General features: G+C 39.9%; 1 protein-coding gene across 3 annotated transcripts in view; it reads left to right on the forward strand.

Annotated features, from left to right (window-relative positions):
* The window catches only part of SATB2 (SATB homeobox 2), a 193,098-nt gene that overhangs the window by 134,392 nt on the left and 44,931 nt on the right, over positions 1-13,775 (forward strand). For all 3 annotated transcript variants that reach the window (XM_012802151.1, XM_003785049.2, XM_012802152.1), the window contains 2 exons: positions 2,993-3,205; positions 7,598-7,753. In XM_012802151.1, the coding sequence (XP_012657605.1) occupies positions 2,993-3,205; positions 7,598-7,753 (369 nt within the window). The remainder of the gene's footprint in view (positions 1-2,992; positions 3,206-7,597; positions 7,754-13,775) is intronic.

Below are 13,775 nucleotides of genomic sequence, written 5' to 3' on the forward strand. Positions count from 1 at the left end.
TTTCTTATGATTCTTTTCTCCTCTGACAATTTCCAACTAATTAAATAAACTCACCTTACATTTATGAGCCTGCAGAATTTGAACTACATTTTAAAAAGTACTTTAAATAATTAAGAGCACATAACCAAAATGAAAAAGACTCAAAAAAACAACTAAAACTCTTCGCATGCCCACCAGTTAGCCATTTGTTTTTGAAAATGTATGAGGTGAAAAGAATCCACTTTGGGACCAGGGCTACACAGATGGGAATTTTAAGTAAACAATTCAAAGCAGCATTCTAATTCTCTGGGGGTCAGACGTGGAGGTGGTGCTGGCCACCTTGTGGGTTTGAGACTTTATTTTCAATTAGGCAAATGAAACAGAGGCAGCACTATATCCATCAGCCTCTTAAAATACAAATATTCTCTCTCTTTTACTTTAAAAATGATGCAAAAGAGCATTCTCAAGGATGCTTTATTTTCCTTAGAGATGGACTAACTTTCCAACAAGGTAGTCCAACATGTAAAAAAATGTAGGGGAGGGAGCTATATTGTTTCAAAGTAGAAAAAAAAAAACCAAACAAGAAATAAATAAAAACAATATATACTTGTTTATTAATTAGGAATGAAAAGACTTCTAATTTTGAGCCACAATCCAGTAGAGTAACAGTTTTTGTCATGTCACTATTTTGTATGCAAGATTGTTTTCTGTAATGTACTCCATAGTTAGTGAAGATAATTTTGTGGAGAAAGAATAAGTTTATAGACTTTGCCTTTAAATTTCTTGAATATAATCTTAATAACTATCATAAAGACTATAACCATGTTAACTTTAAAACACCTTCAAATTTTAGTAATTTGAAATGTATTAAAATAACTAAAGTTATTTGTAGGGAAGGAGGAGGAGGAGAAGGGAGGAGGAATGGAGAAGAGGACCACATTGTTCGTGTATGTAGAGATCATCATTAAAGAAAACTCAGGGAGGCACCTGTGGCTCAAGGAGTGAGGTGCTGGCCCTATATGCTGAAGGTGGCAGGTTCAAACCTGGCCCTGGCAAAAAACTGCAACAACAACAAAAAAAGAATACTCAGGAAATACCAATCTTAGTGTCTTACTGGTATTAGAAGTTGGTAGCGATTTAAAATCCACTTCTCCCTTGCCTTTCCACATATTAATTTGGGTATTTTAATGTTAGAAACAATCCATTTCAGGTTGCTTAGTGCAAGTGGAAAGTAGGATAGATTAAGGCAGAATTGACTTTTAAGTTCAGAAAGAAAATCAATACCTAGATTGTATAATTTCTGGGGGGAGACAAGTGTCTCACTAGTTGATTCTAAAAGCATGACAATATATCTAGATTTTTCCTAGAATCACTCCACCCTCCCTGTTTCTTAGGCATGGATGTGCCTGTACGTGTGTGGATGTACACAGAGAATTCTTTGGCAATGTTTATGTATGCATTTCTATCAAGTATTAGAATTCCTCTAATCAAAATAACGTGACACCCACGTTGAGAACTCTTGGATGACATAGTACTTGTAGCTTCCTTATAGTAAAATTGTCTTAAGTCATGTTTTGAGTGGCGATTACTTACTTGGAGTGAAAACTATGCGATACACACTCTTATAAGTGGAATTTGCTTCCCTATATTGTAATGTATTACTTTACTTTTTCTAGAACATTGCCTTACTTCCCCTGAAAATTTCTGGACAACCGGAGATGGTATATTTCTCTTGCATCCAGTGGCTTTTCATATTTAAGCCATACATTAGAAACCTGATAGTGTTTTCTTTGCATTAATCTTCATCTCACCGGAAATGTCTTTGGCATCTGTGCTACTTTACTACAGTTCACAGAAGTGACTTTTCATGATTTGGGGTTGCTCCATCTGTTCTAAGACACAGGATTAACATCTCAACTCTTCCTGGGGGATAATCCTAAACCCTGATCTTACCCTGTCCTGAGAAGGGAAATTAGCGGAGAATACAAAGTAATGCCTCTGTGTAATTATCCAGCCGGCGTACGGAATGGTACGGATCTGCATGAGCCCCAGTACTACAGTGTCCCACCTTAGCTCTCCAGCCCTTTACTCGAGTCCTTACTAGCTTTCTCTAGACTACGCAGCCTTTTCCTTTTCTTTGTGAATTCTGTCATTAGCGTACATGGAAACACTGATTTCCTATTTAAAGCTTTCTATGTGGATGAGTCACACATTCAGAAAGTATCTGAGCCTATCACGGCTTTCCATGCACACTATTGTCACCGTGTGCTCTGTTGGCCTGCCCATCACTGCAGGGGACTACATTTTTCATTGCTTTGGTGGTGAGATTAGAGCTTCCCCCTTGAGGGCACCTCATAAAAAGGTTTGGATGCCCCCTGGTACATATATACAGGGATAACTATTGCATGTGTGTAGATTGGGAAGTAATTAGAGGGTTAACACAAATTATAGCCATTTGCTTTGTGTCTTTTTTTTTTTTGCCATAAGAAACATCTATATTGAAAACAGTGGCCGGTCACACAGAAATTCAGCCAAACTTTTTTTTTTTAAATCGGTGTAAATCTCCCATGCTGTTTAAATGTCGAAACTAAATTTACCAAACTTGGCAGATTTGTAAAGCTGAGCAGGACTGCCAAGTGTTCCCAGTTTCAAGCAGAGAGAGTTCTAACAGTTCCTGAAATACTTGTAGGAGGCACCTGGTGGTGATTGCAGTTTTACAATTCTTCCCGAGTTCCTACCTTGCTAGCCGGCATGTCTGTACACCGACCATTATTACAGTAGTGATAATGTGTCAGAATTGGACGGTCCTAAAATAAGGCACAGCCCCCAGAAGACAAGCCCATTCCTACGACATCTTTGTGCAGAAGAACATTGAGGAATAAGCGTGAGGTTCTTGACGTCAGAGCCAGCTGGTTACATCAAGCAAGTAAAGGGAGAGAGCACAGAAGATGGAAACGACACGTGCACACCTGCAGATGTGACCTGACCTATTTCTTTTTCCCCATTTAATCAGGGATTGTTGTCTGAGATTCTGCGTAAGGAAGAAGACCCTCGGACAGCCTCTCAGTCTCTTTTGGTAAACCTGAGGGCCATGCAGAATTTCCTCAATCTGCCAGAGGTGGAGCGGGATCGCATCTACCAGGACGAGAGGGAGCGGAGCATGAACCCCAATGTGAGCATGGTCTCTTCGGCCTCCAGCAGTCCCAGCTCCTCCCGAACCCCTCAGGTGAGAGACTTGCTCTGCTGACTATCCCCTCTGCATTCACTTATACTGTGTTTGCCCTCAGAAACTAAGAGGCATAATTCAAGAATACGAACGTGCCAAAGAATGTGACCCTTTGGCCATATAACAGTGTAATAGTGTACATCCATTTCTGCCCCTTTAGGGAAGCCCCTCCTTCCATACATGGCAGGTGTGTGGGTGGGTAGGCAGGAGTGAGTGCAGGGTAGGCCCTAGAAGAGTGGTTCTCAACCTTCCTAATGCCGAGGCCCTTAATACAGTTCCTGTGGGTTGCGACCCACAGGTTGAGAACCGCTACTCTAGAATGTCTTCACACAGCTGCTGTGTTATCGAAGAAGGAGTTGGGGTTTTGTGTTGAAGCTGAGTTTGCATAGCAAGCACACTGCTTTTCCTGAAATTGTACGTTTCTTAGGATGGGATGGAGGGTGGTCGAGAGCAGGGGACAGAGAGTAGTCCAAGATTCAGTCTGAAAAAGGCAAAATGAGGCTAAACCTGAATGTAGTGGAGGCATTGCAGTGCGAGGTCAGAGGGAATGAGATACCACTCCGTGATCCCTCAGAAAATGATAGTGGAAGCTAGGCCTTAATTACTTTCCTTTCTAAGATGGAGATCCCACAGGATTTGGTGACTTCCATCCTTTCTCTCTACACACTGTAAAAGTATTGTGTTCTCAGGCCTTCCTTGCAGATGTATACATCTAGCAATGCTGTATCTTCAAAGATCCCAACCATGAAGGGTCAGAGTCTCAGGCAACCAGGGGTTATTTCCAATTCAGACTGAGCATGCTCCCTATTTCCCCTAAACTTTTACTACACCACAGATTTATGATAAAGCTATTCCATTCACTGTTGCTAAGATGGTTGCAAGTTCCATCTTAGTAATAGTTCTCAAAGCCTGTATTTAATAGGCAGACATTTATATACATGTAAAAACTGGGTGCTTCAGAACCAATGGCTGTTTTGCTTAGATACTATAGCTTTGGTTTTATAAGTTTGTTTCCTGATAAATTCCAAGGAATTGATTAAACATAGAAGCAGAATTTTATCCTAATGGAAATATTTGAGCTTTTCCAAATACATCCATTTTTCACACATTTTAACTCTTCTTACATTTTTTGCATTCCGCAGTAAATTTTTAATTGAAGATCGCTATTATGCCCTGCCAAATTGTGTTACTTACATTTTAGTCTTCAGTGAATTATGAGTTTTAGTTACTGTTAAACCAAAAATAAGTCCCTTGACTGCTTACTTTGAGTGAGACCAAGCCTTTTTATTTATTTTTTAAAAATTCAGGGGTGGGGGCATACAGATTGAGCTGTTATGTTGGGCAACTTGTTAATTTGTGCTAATATTTACTTCTGTTAAATTCACTAGTATTTTTGACACTTTTGAACCCCATTGAACCATTATAAGAGAGTCTAGCTATGCTTCTTGGCCATTTATCCAGGCAGCTCTTCTCAGAAAGTTACCCTACTGACTAGAAAATAACACAGGTGGTATGTGCTTTGTTTTGATCTCCTTTTTATTATTTTTCTAAAAAGATTATATCTCACACACCTTTCAAGGATGTTTTAGTTTGCAGGTTCAGACCAGCTTGCAAGGCCTTAGGGTCAGTGTTTTGCTTATTTTAAACAGAGTACCATCTATAAAATGCTTAGATAAAGGTGCCCTTGAAGGATAAGTATAAAGGGAAATCGATCATTTATTTTCACAGTTTTGAGATTTTTGAAATTAAGTATGAAATATTTAAGCATGTTTTTGAAAATACAGTTATGGAATTGCATTTTTACATTCTCCAGAATTGTCTTCTTTGGAGAAGGAAAAGATTGAGAAAGGGGAAGTTATTAAAGTCTTTTAAACCATTTCATGATTACCTGCTTACAAAATTCATTATAGGCATAGCGGTAGTAAAGACTCATAAAATGGCAGCGCTTTCATTGTGAGAACATATATTAGAGTAGTACTCACTGGCTCCGCCTTTTTGTTGAAGCCAGTGATTTATTGCACTCAGGCAGTCTAAGTTGATTCAGGGAGATTATTTTCCAGACCCCACTGGCACTTCAGCATTGGTGGGCTAAAAAACAAATTGAAGAAATTTCAAATTTGAAATTAAACCTCTAAGTCTTGCTCATAATTCTTCAATTGGCTAGTATTTCTTGGTGTGTTTAATGATAACACCATTATCCCAACCATACCAGGATAAGCATGATCATTTGTTAAAGGCCTCACTGTGCATCAGGTGTTGTGAGCATTTTGCACGAATTCAGTCATCACCATTTTCTGGTATTGTCCCCATTTTACAGCTGAGGAAACTGAGGTTTAGACGGTCTGAATACCTTGTAGTATGGCTGAATGGTAGAGGTAGGATTTGAAGTCTAGTTACTCTGATCCCAGAACCTGAGCTCTCAGCTATATATTGTGGTTCCTTGAGGAGTTTCAATTTAGCTCTAGCCCTCAGGGTTCTAGAGAAGATCTGACCCAGGGGTCCTCAAACTTTTTAAACAGGGGGCCAGTTCACTGTCCCTCAGACTGTTGGAGGGCTGGACTATGGGCCTCTGGACGAGTCGGCTGCTAAGCAGGACAGGCAGTGGTGGCAAAAACACCCAGTGGGCCGGATAAATGTCTTACGTGGGCTGCATGTGGCCCGCGGGCCATAGTTTGAGGATGCCTGATCTGACATGTCAGGTCAATACTTACCTTATTCTAACCCCAAAGCCAGTGAAGAAAACCTAGTTGAGAAAGGCAGAAATCATACACTAAAATATTCACTTAGCAGGGAAAGCACTGAGGGTTCACTAGAAACTGAGAAGAACGAGTAGTTTCTCAGAAAGAATGACAGAGAACTGGATTATTACGGGAAGGTCCCAACCTAGCAGGGAAGAGTATTCCTGTAAAAACAGCACCCAGAGTGAACTGGAGGTTTGGGGGAGTTCATGCTTTGGAGCCTGAAAGACATGAGTTCAGACTGTGGTTCCTTCACTTGCTGCTGCATGTTCTTCCAGTAGGTTAAATCCTCTTTTATTTCACTTTCTTCATTTATAAAGTGATAACAATAATGTCTAACTCACTGGGTTGGAGATTCATAGAAGAATTAAACGAGGTAACAGAAGTTAAAACACTTTCTAGAGTACCTGGCCCATAAAAAGTACCCCACAAATTATACTTCTTATTACCTCATGGTAATTACAAAATAGTATGAGAGAGGGAGGTCAAAGGAGAATGCCAGAGTCACTGAGCACCCTTAGGAAGCAAGGCCTTCATGGAAATTTAGTGCCTTAAGTTCACCCTCTGGACATTGTTGATCACATAATGTTCAAACTGCATCTTATGTCTTTCTTCAGTCCTGTGGATTGTTGGATCCAGTGGAGTATAGTCAGGGTATCCACAGAGAAAAATTGTGACAGCCCCCTTGGTTTGAGATTATAGGGTGGTTGAGAATGAAAAGAAAAAATCCAGTTTCAACTGGTAGTGCCCAGGGATCAGGGCTGTCTTTTCCTGGAGATTTGCTGCCAGGGCTTCTAAGAAAGTGGCTCAGCCTCTTCCATTAGACATCAGCAATGCATTTGGGGGCCTGGACCAAGCAAATGTTCTGACCATCTTTTTGATCGAGTAGATTCAAACGTTTTAGGGTTATCCTAGCCCCAAGAAGTACAGACACCTTCTGTATTGTCCTTCATTTGTCTCTGAAGCTGATGGGAAATCATTCAATTAAAACAAGCACGGCAGAATACATAAAACCACGATATGAGTTTAAGAAAATGAAAACGGCACATCAACGGCATTCTGAAGCCTAGTTTTATGAAATGAAATTTTGTTTCATTTCCACTGATTTCCTAGGTGAAATTAGGTGACTGTCTGGGTAGCATAATGATGATAATGATGGGAAACCATACATACTCGAATGACATACATACAGCTTTAATAAAGAACGAGAGAGACTCAGGGGAGTGCCTTAAATTGAGTAATAATTTATTATTTAGAGACCTCTACCCATTTACTCATTTTTTCTGGAAGAATTGGTTCTTCCTCTAAGGTGTGACACTTTGAGAAAGCAAAAGGTAAGTGTGTGTGTGCTCTGCATGTTTGTTTTGCAGTTAGACGATTGCTTATAGTTCGGTGTCCAGGGTAGCCATCCTACCTGTGAACCATCCAGGACACAGTGAGGGAGCAGAGTTGACAGCATTCTGCGTGTCCTATAGGAATGCAATGCAATTATTTCCAATCACAATTAACCTGATTAGAATAATGGACAGGAAGTGTCCCTCTGTAGCTAATGCGGTTTGGCATCAGCTGACTGAAATCCTTTGATAATTTCTGCACAGATGGCTGGGCTGAATGCAGCACTTTTTAAATTATTATTTTCATGGTCTCTTGGTAGGCCAAAACCTCGACACCGACAACAGACCTCCCTATTAAGGTGGACGGCGCCAACGTCAACATCACAGCTGCCATTTATGACGAGATCCAACAGGAGATGAAAAGGGCCAAGGTGTCTCAAGCCCTGTTTGCCAAAGTGGCTGCAAATAAAAGTCAGGTGAGTGGTTTTTAAAAGAGCAAAATTGAGGGCTGGAATTGGACCCTTCTCCTCCTCCCACCAATAAAAATACATCTGTTCCTACAATAATAATAACAATAATATTCTCCAGGGAACCTGTCATGTTCTGCTTTTTGCTCTATGGATTGCTTTTATTCCCAGTGGAGTTCAAAATAGAAACTAAGCCAAAACCTCAGCTTTTTTCTTTTAAAAAGTTTTTTTCAGAAAATAATCAGCCTTGAGTGATTTTTCTCCGTAGAACTATTCTAAACACTGCTGTGTACTCTTGTTTATCCTTCTGTCGTGGGTTTCATTTCTTTGTTGTTTGTTTTTTGGTATTCAAACAAAACATAGAATGTACATAACAGCACCTTTCCGAGACCATGTTTTAGCCAGGTATCATCGTCTCCTGTTCCCACCAGGGAAATGGCTGACTTCGTTATAATAACCACTTTTCCCCAGCCCCAGAGACACCTTTCAATGTCAGGTGTTTCTTTTATGTACAGAATACAGTTGTTTTTCCAGGAGGAAATACACGGCGGGGAGTGCAGAGTAAGTGCTAAAATCTTTTAACAGAAAAACATAGAAGCTTATCCAGTAAAATTTTTCAAAAAGCTGGGATTGTGGGGAATGCAATGCTCCAGGGAAAAGAGCCGACAGATGCTTAGATTTTTTATTTCTGAAAGCAGCAACAGTTGATGGGATCTGCTATCTGCTTTGGTTCGTTTAAAGGGGGCAACTTTTGTCCAAACCGAAAATCCTGGTTAGTTTGAGGAGCTTACTTATTTATTCTTAGGATGAACAACTAATGCAGTGCGGAGGAAACACAAGTTAGTTGAAGCAGAAGTTTGAGAGTCCTTTGATTCTGAGCTTCATTTCCTCTGTGGCCTTGCATGACAAATATTTTCATCCTTACATATGTAAATGGTAATATGGTCTATCATCTCCCTAACAGATTTGTTGTGTGCTATAAAGAAAGGAAGTTAATGAGTTTTCTATTAAGCAAGGACGTTTTCAATAAAAATTGCTTTGAAAACTTAAAAAAAAATTCAAATGATAATCTAAATGTTATGATTACATTAATTATATGGCTTTGGGGGGGATAAGAAATTTTGACCTACAGTTTTGCAGTAACCTGATGTAGGTTGTTTTCAAATGTTGATAAAGGAAGAGGAGGAGAATATCAGGGAACTTTAAAAATGTTTTAATGTTTGTTTTTCTTTTCAATTTTGCTGTACTAATTTTTCCATATTACTCTGACTTTCTCTCATCAATGAAATCAGTGACATACAGCTTGCTAAGACAGGATGTCCAACCATAGTACATGAAAAGAAAATACCGTGGAGCCTTCTTAAACTGTTAAATGCATAAAATCCCATGTACCACATGGCAAAATATAATGAGAGTTGGAGCTGTTAAACGAATAAAGCTGTTAAATGCATAATGCCACTTGGCAAAACTACTGTGCATTTAATGGTTTTCCACTGTGTAATAAAGGACATATGTGGTGAATGTGCAGTGAGTATAAAAGCTGCACAATTGATTTTGCAAACCTGCCCCTTAGTTGTGACTTGATGTAAATATCAAAGTTTCACTTGGTCCTTCTTTTATAAGCAGATTTTAAGAAAGGCTGAGGACTATGGTCTGAGAGTTTATTTCACAATGCCTTATAATCTTCCTGTTGACTTGGCACCATGGCTTTTAGAAATAGTGATGCCTTCAGTCCTCTACCGACCCAAATAATTCAAGTAGCTGATTGAAACCTGCCACTGCCAATTGGCAGAAGCTTAGCTCTCCAAATTTTTGATGTTTCCTAAAGAATCAGTAGTCCTGATTTTGTAGAGTGTGGGGGAGAACATAGTTCTAGGAATTAACATGCAAAAGGGTTGAGATTAAGTGGGGATAAGATGGTTTGAGGTTTTGAAGTTTTTCTTTTTTCATGGGACAATGATCTCATTCTTATTTATGGATAAGGAAATGTATTATAAATAGCTGACTGTTTCTACAACATTTATAAGTTAATTCAGGCTTTTTTTTTTGGTTTTTTAATAATTAAAAATATTTTTTTTGATGGGGGAAAAGGGGAACAGAGCTTGTGCACTCTCCCTGGGTGCACCACCCTATAGGATCCTGCACACGTTCAGCTATTCAGAAATTCCAGGCAGTATACTTTTTAAAACATGGTGCTTCCAGGCATGAACATCACTGATAGTTTCAAAGGCAATTTAATGTAAGATATTCACTCCATTTTATAAATACCACTGTTCACCTGATAAAAGGCATGTTAGTAAAATCAGTCACATGACTTGGTACCTCTCACATGTATGTGGTGCATATCCATAAAGTGTACATATGTATGTGTATGTGGATGTGTATACTCTGACTAAAAGTGAGACTCAGCCTCACTGGGCTGCGATGGAGAGTGCCACACCACTCTGCTGGATTGTGAGGATTGAGAGAACAAAGGTTTTTCTTCTACTCTCTTGATTCCCTCTTTTTTCCTCTTTTATGTGTTTAAATTATATTCTCACATCATCTTTATTATAGCCATTATGATATCCCCATAGTTACAAAATAGAGAAAAGAATACAAAATCATCACAGCTATTGATCACAGCTATGTATTAAGTGGATGGACATCATTAATATCAATTTTCCTATGAATAGATAATGACACATATAAAATATGTGCAGAAAACATAAAGAAAGATCCTCTTTTATTTTCTATTTTTTCAGAGGGATCAAAAGCTCTTGGATTGCCTGAAGGGGCAAATGCATAAGAAGGGCCCTCTGATGAATTTAGGGAGGAACTCAGTGTGAACTGAGGCAGTCCTGGAATCCCGAAGGCCACTTCAGATGCATAGCAACCCTCCCTTTCCATTCAAATGGACCCACCATTAAACCTCTTTGACTCCTTGGTGTGAATTGCTGTAATCAGCTATTGAGAATAATACCCAACACCTGCCCCCTGTGAGTTAGGGAAGCTTTAAATAGGGAGGGGAAAAGGGTAGAAAATTTTAGGACAGTTAGGGGGTGGGTAAGGATGATCTTTGAGGGCTATAACTGTATATAGGGAACAGCCACACTGTGAGGGGAGGGATTCACAGCAGGAACTGAAAGGGTGACTAACTAGTCTGTGGTGAAATGTTATTGGTTACTGGGGAGTGTATGTTTTTTCTTAGTCCTTGGGCAACATCAGGGTGCATCTGCAAGGTCAGCCCCTCCTCCTCCAGCTCAGCTGTGGTATCCCTGGTCATGGCCAGGTCAGTCAGTCCATTGCCCAACTCCGTTAGGTATCTTCTATCTGTCCCTTGCCCCTTTCTTCTTGGGATCAAAGAAGAATAAAAGAAGAAGAGAAGACATGCTTATGCACATTTCAAAAAAATGAAGCATGTTTACTTCATTTTTTATTTAGTACGAGTTCTTTAAAATAATTTTGTGTATGTGAATTCTGAGGATTACCTTTCCAGGATATTCAGGTCATTGCTCTTGATGGAATAGTATGACACCATGGCTAGTGACTGTCCTTTGCGAGATAGGAGTGAGGGGTTCCAGATAGGAGCCGTAATGTAAAGGGATATGGAAGGTTTTCTGTATTACGTCAGTCTGCCCCTTCCATACAAAGGGCCCCAGGAAGTGAATGCCATAGCATGTAGTCTGAGTGGCCATGGGAATGCCTCCTCGTCTCTCAGTGGCTTCTAGTACCTGTTTCCCTGAAAATAAGACACTGTCTTATATTTATTTTTTCTCAAGAAGACACACTAGGGCTTATTTTCAGGGGATATCTTATTTTTATTAAGTATAATACAACAATCTACATTTATTCAAATACAGTTAAGTCATCTTCTTCTGGAACCTGACAGGGGGAGCCGACCTTGTTGATGGGGCTGGCACTAGTGATGCATGAACTCCTTTCCCCTAGCCGTTCACATGTGCACAATAGGATGCCTGCAACTGCGGTTACCACATGCAGCCTCAGTTACCACACGTGCACCCGTGCAAGTGCAAATGGCTTGGAGAAAGGAGCTGTGGCAGATAAAAGGTCTTCCAGTCTTCCTTACCGCTCCATGCTAAAATGCATAGCCACGCCCATCACTAGGTCTTATTATCGGGTAGGGGTTATATTTAACAAATGCATAGAAATCCTGCTAGGGCTTATTTTGGGGGGTAGGTCTTATTTACAGGGAAACATGGTAATCCCCTATCCCTCTTACTCAAATCCTGTAGGGCTGCTTTTCCCCTGGTTTCCCAACTGCACCTAATCTTTGGTGATCTGGGAAGCAGAAATCTGGTGAGGAGAAAACATAGTGACCATGGGCACTCCTGCTGATGTCCCCCTGGGACGGCCGTGTACTATGAGGGCACCTTCAGCCACACTTCTTTCCCTTTGCATCAATTACCCCTTTTCCCAGACACTAATTCATTGTTTCTTTCACCTCCTGCTCTTTTCTCTCTTTTCTAGCCTACACTAATTCAGCTCGTGGAATGCCAAGGATCATCTGAAGTTGGTTTTTGGTGTTTTTTGAGAGGAGAGTGAATCTTTATTATTTGTATACTCAGAGACACAATTCTATTTATATAACTGTTTTCCTCTTAGGTTTAAGCAAAAATAGAGTTGAGAGAGAATGGAAAGGGGCTTAATTTAATCCCTGTTTTCCCTGTCCTCTGTTAAAAAGATAAAAACAAACCATGAATAAAAACTTTAGAAAGGCACTGGGTTTTCTTTCTGTATAAGGAAGGTAGAGAGACGTTGTGTTCCATGTGGACAAGGGGAAAGAGAGAGCCTGGTGGTAAACCCCAGATGGTAGTAACAAAAGAGCCACTCCTGGAGGCTGTTGGGATAAAAGAAAGAGGGTGATCTGGGGGAAACAGAGACCCAGGGGCGTCCCTGGTGAGATGACACTGGTAGGATGCCCTTGTCTGTACCAAGGTTTGCAGATCCCTGCCAGTTGTTGGAGGAGCTGCTGCTAGAGTCAGGGGTGGGAGAGTCCTTCTTACTACAAAAGGTAGAGTAGGAGGCACAAATGTGATTCCATTGTAGCTAGATGAGATGTATTTCTGGCCTTTAATACACAAATCTAAAATCATTTTCCCCATAGAAACTGGGATCTGCATGGTGATTGGGTTTCAGTATGTTCTACGCTTCATGTACATTTGGATTAAGTGGATTTTGTGTGCTGACCTTTATTCCTTATCATTATGTTTCTACAAAAAAAAAAAAAAGTGTTCTGAGTTCTCAACTGCCTAACAAATTGCTTTCTTTATGTTTTAGGCTCAGATGAATATCTTCTTAGAATCCAGTCTTTCCTCACAGATAGTTTAATTTTCTTGACTGGCTAAATGATTTAAAGTACACAGGACTCCATGGCAGGCCTTTTTAAAATACCAAAAACAATGGAAAGAAAGGCAGCATTACCTAAAGAAAAATAATAGATTTTCTTTTGGCTTGTTTCCTTCCTTTTATTGTTCTTTGCTATAAGAGCAATAGCAAAGGAGGACCCCAGCAGGAATGCCCACGGTTACTATGTTTTCTCACCAGATTTCTGCTTCCCAGATCACCAAAGATTAGGTGCAGTTGGGAAACCAGGGGAAAAGCCACCCTACAGGATTTGAGTAAGAGGGATAGGGGATTCCTAGAAGCCACTGAGAGAGGAAGGGCTCCCATGGCCACTCAGACTATATGCTGTGGCGTTCACTTCCTGGGGCCCTTTGTATGCAAGGGTCAGACTGAAATTTATATCACATGCAGCATATGTGCTAATATTTGCCTCATTCAGTCATGGCAAATATATTTGTTTTTGCATTTTTTCTTAAAAATGTCCCAGGCATGATTTAGTACATATTGTTTTTAAAGAAATAACTTCTATTTTTATGATTACTCAAGTAACAATACCTCATTTCAGAAAATTCAGAAAGTGAAGAAGAATACAAGGGTGAAAACATGGATCACCCATATATCTATAGCCCAGAGATAATGACTATTAGCATTTTAGAGTCTTTCCTTTCCTAATACAGATGTGTGC

Source organism: Otolemur garnettii, unplaced genomic scaffold (assembly GCF_000181295.1).
Source record: "Otolemur garnettii isolate 467f Iridium unplaced genomic scaffold, OtoGar3 scaffold00013, whole genome shotgun sequence".
Lineage (NCBI taxonomy): Eukaryota > Metazoa > Chordata > Mammalia > Primates > Galagidae > Otolemur > Otolemur garnettii.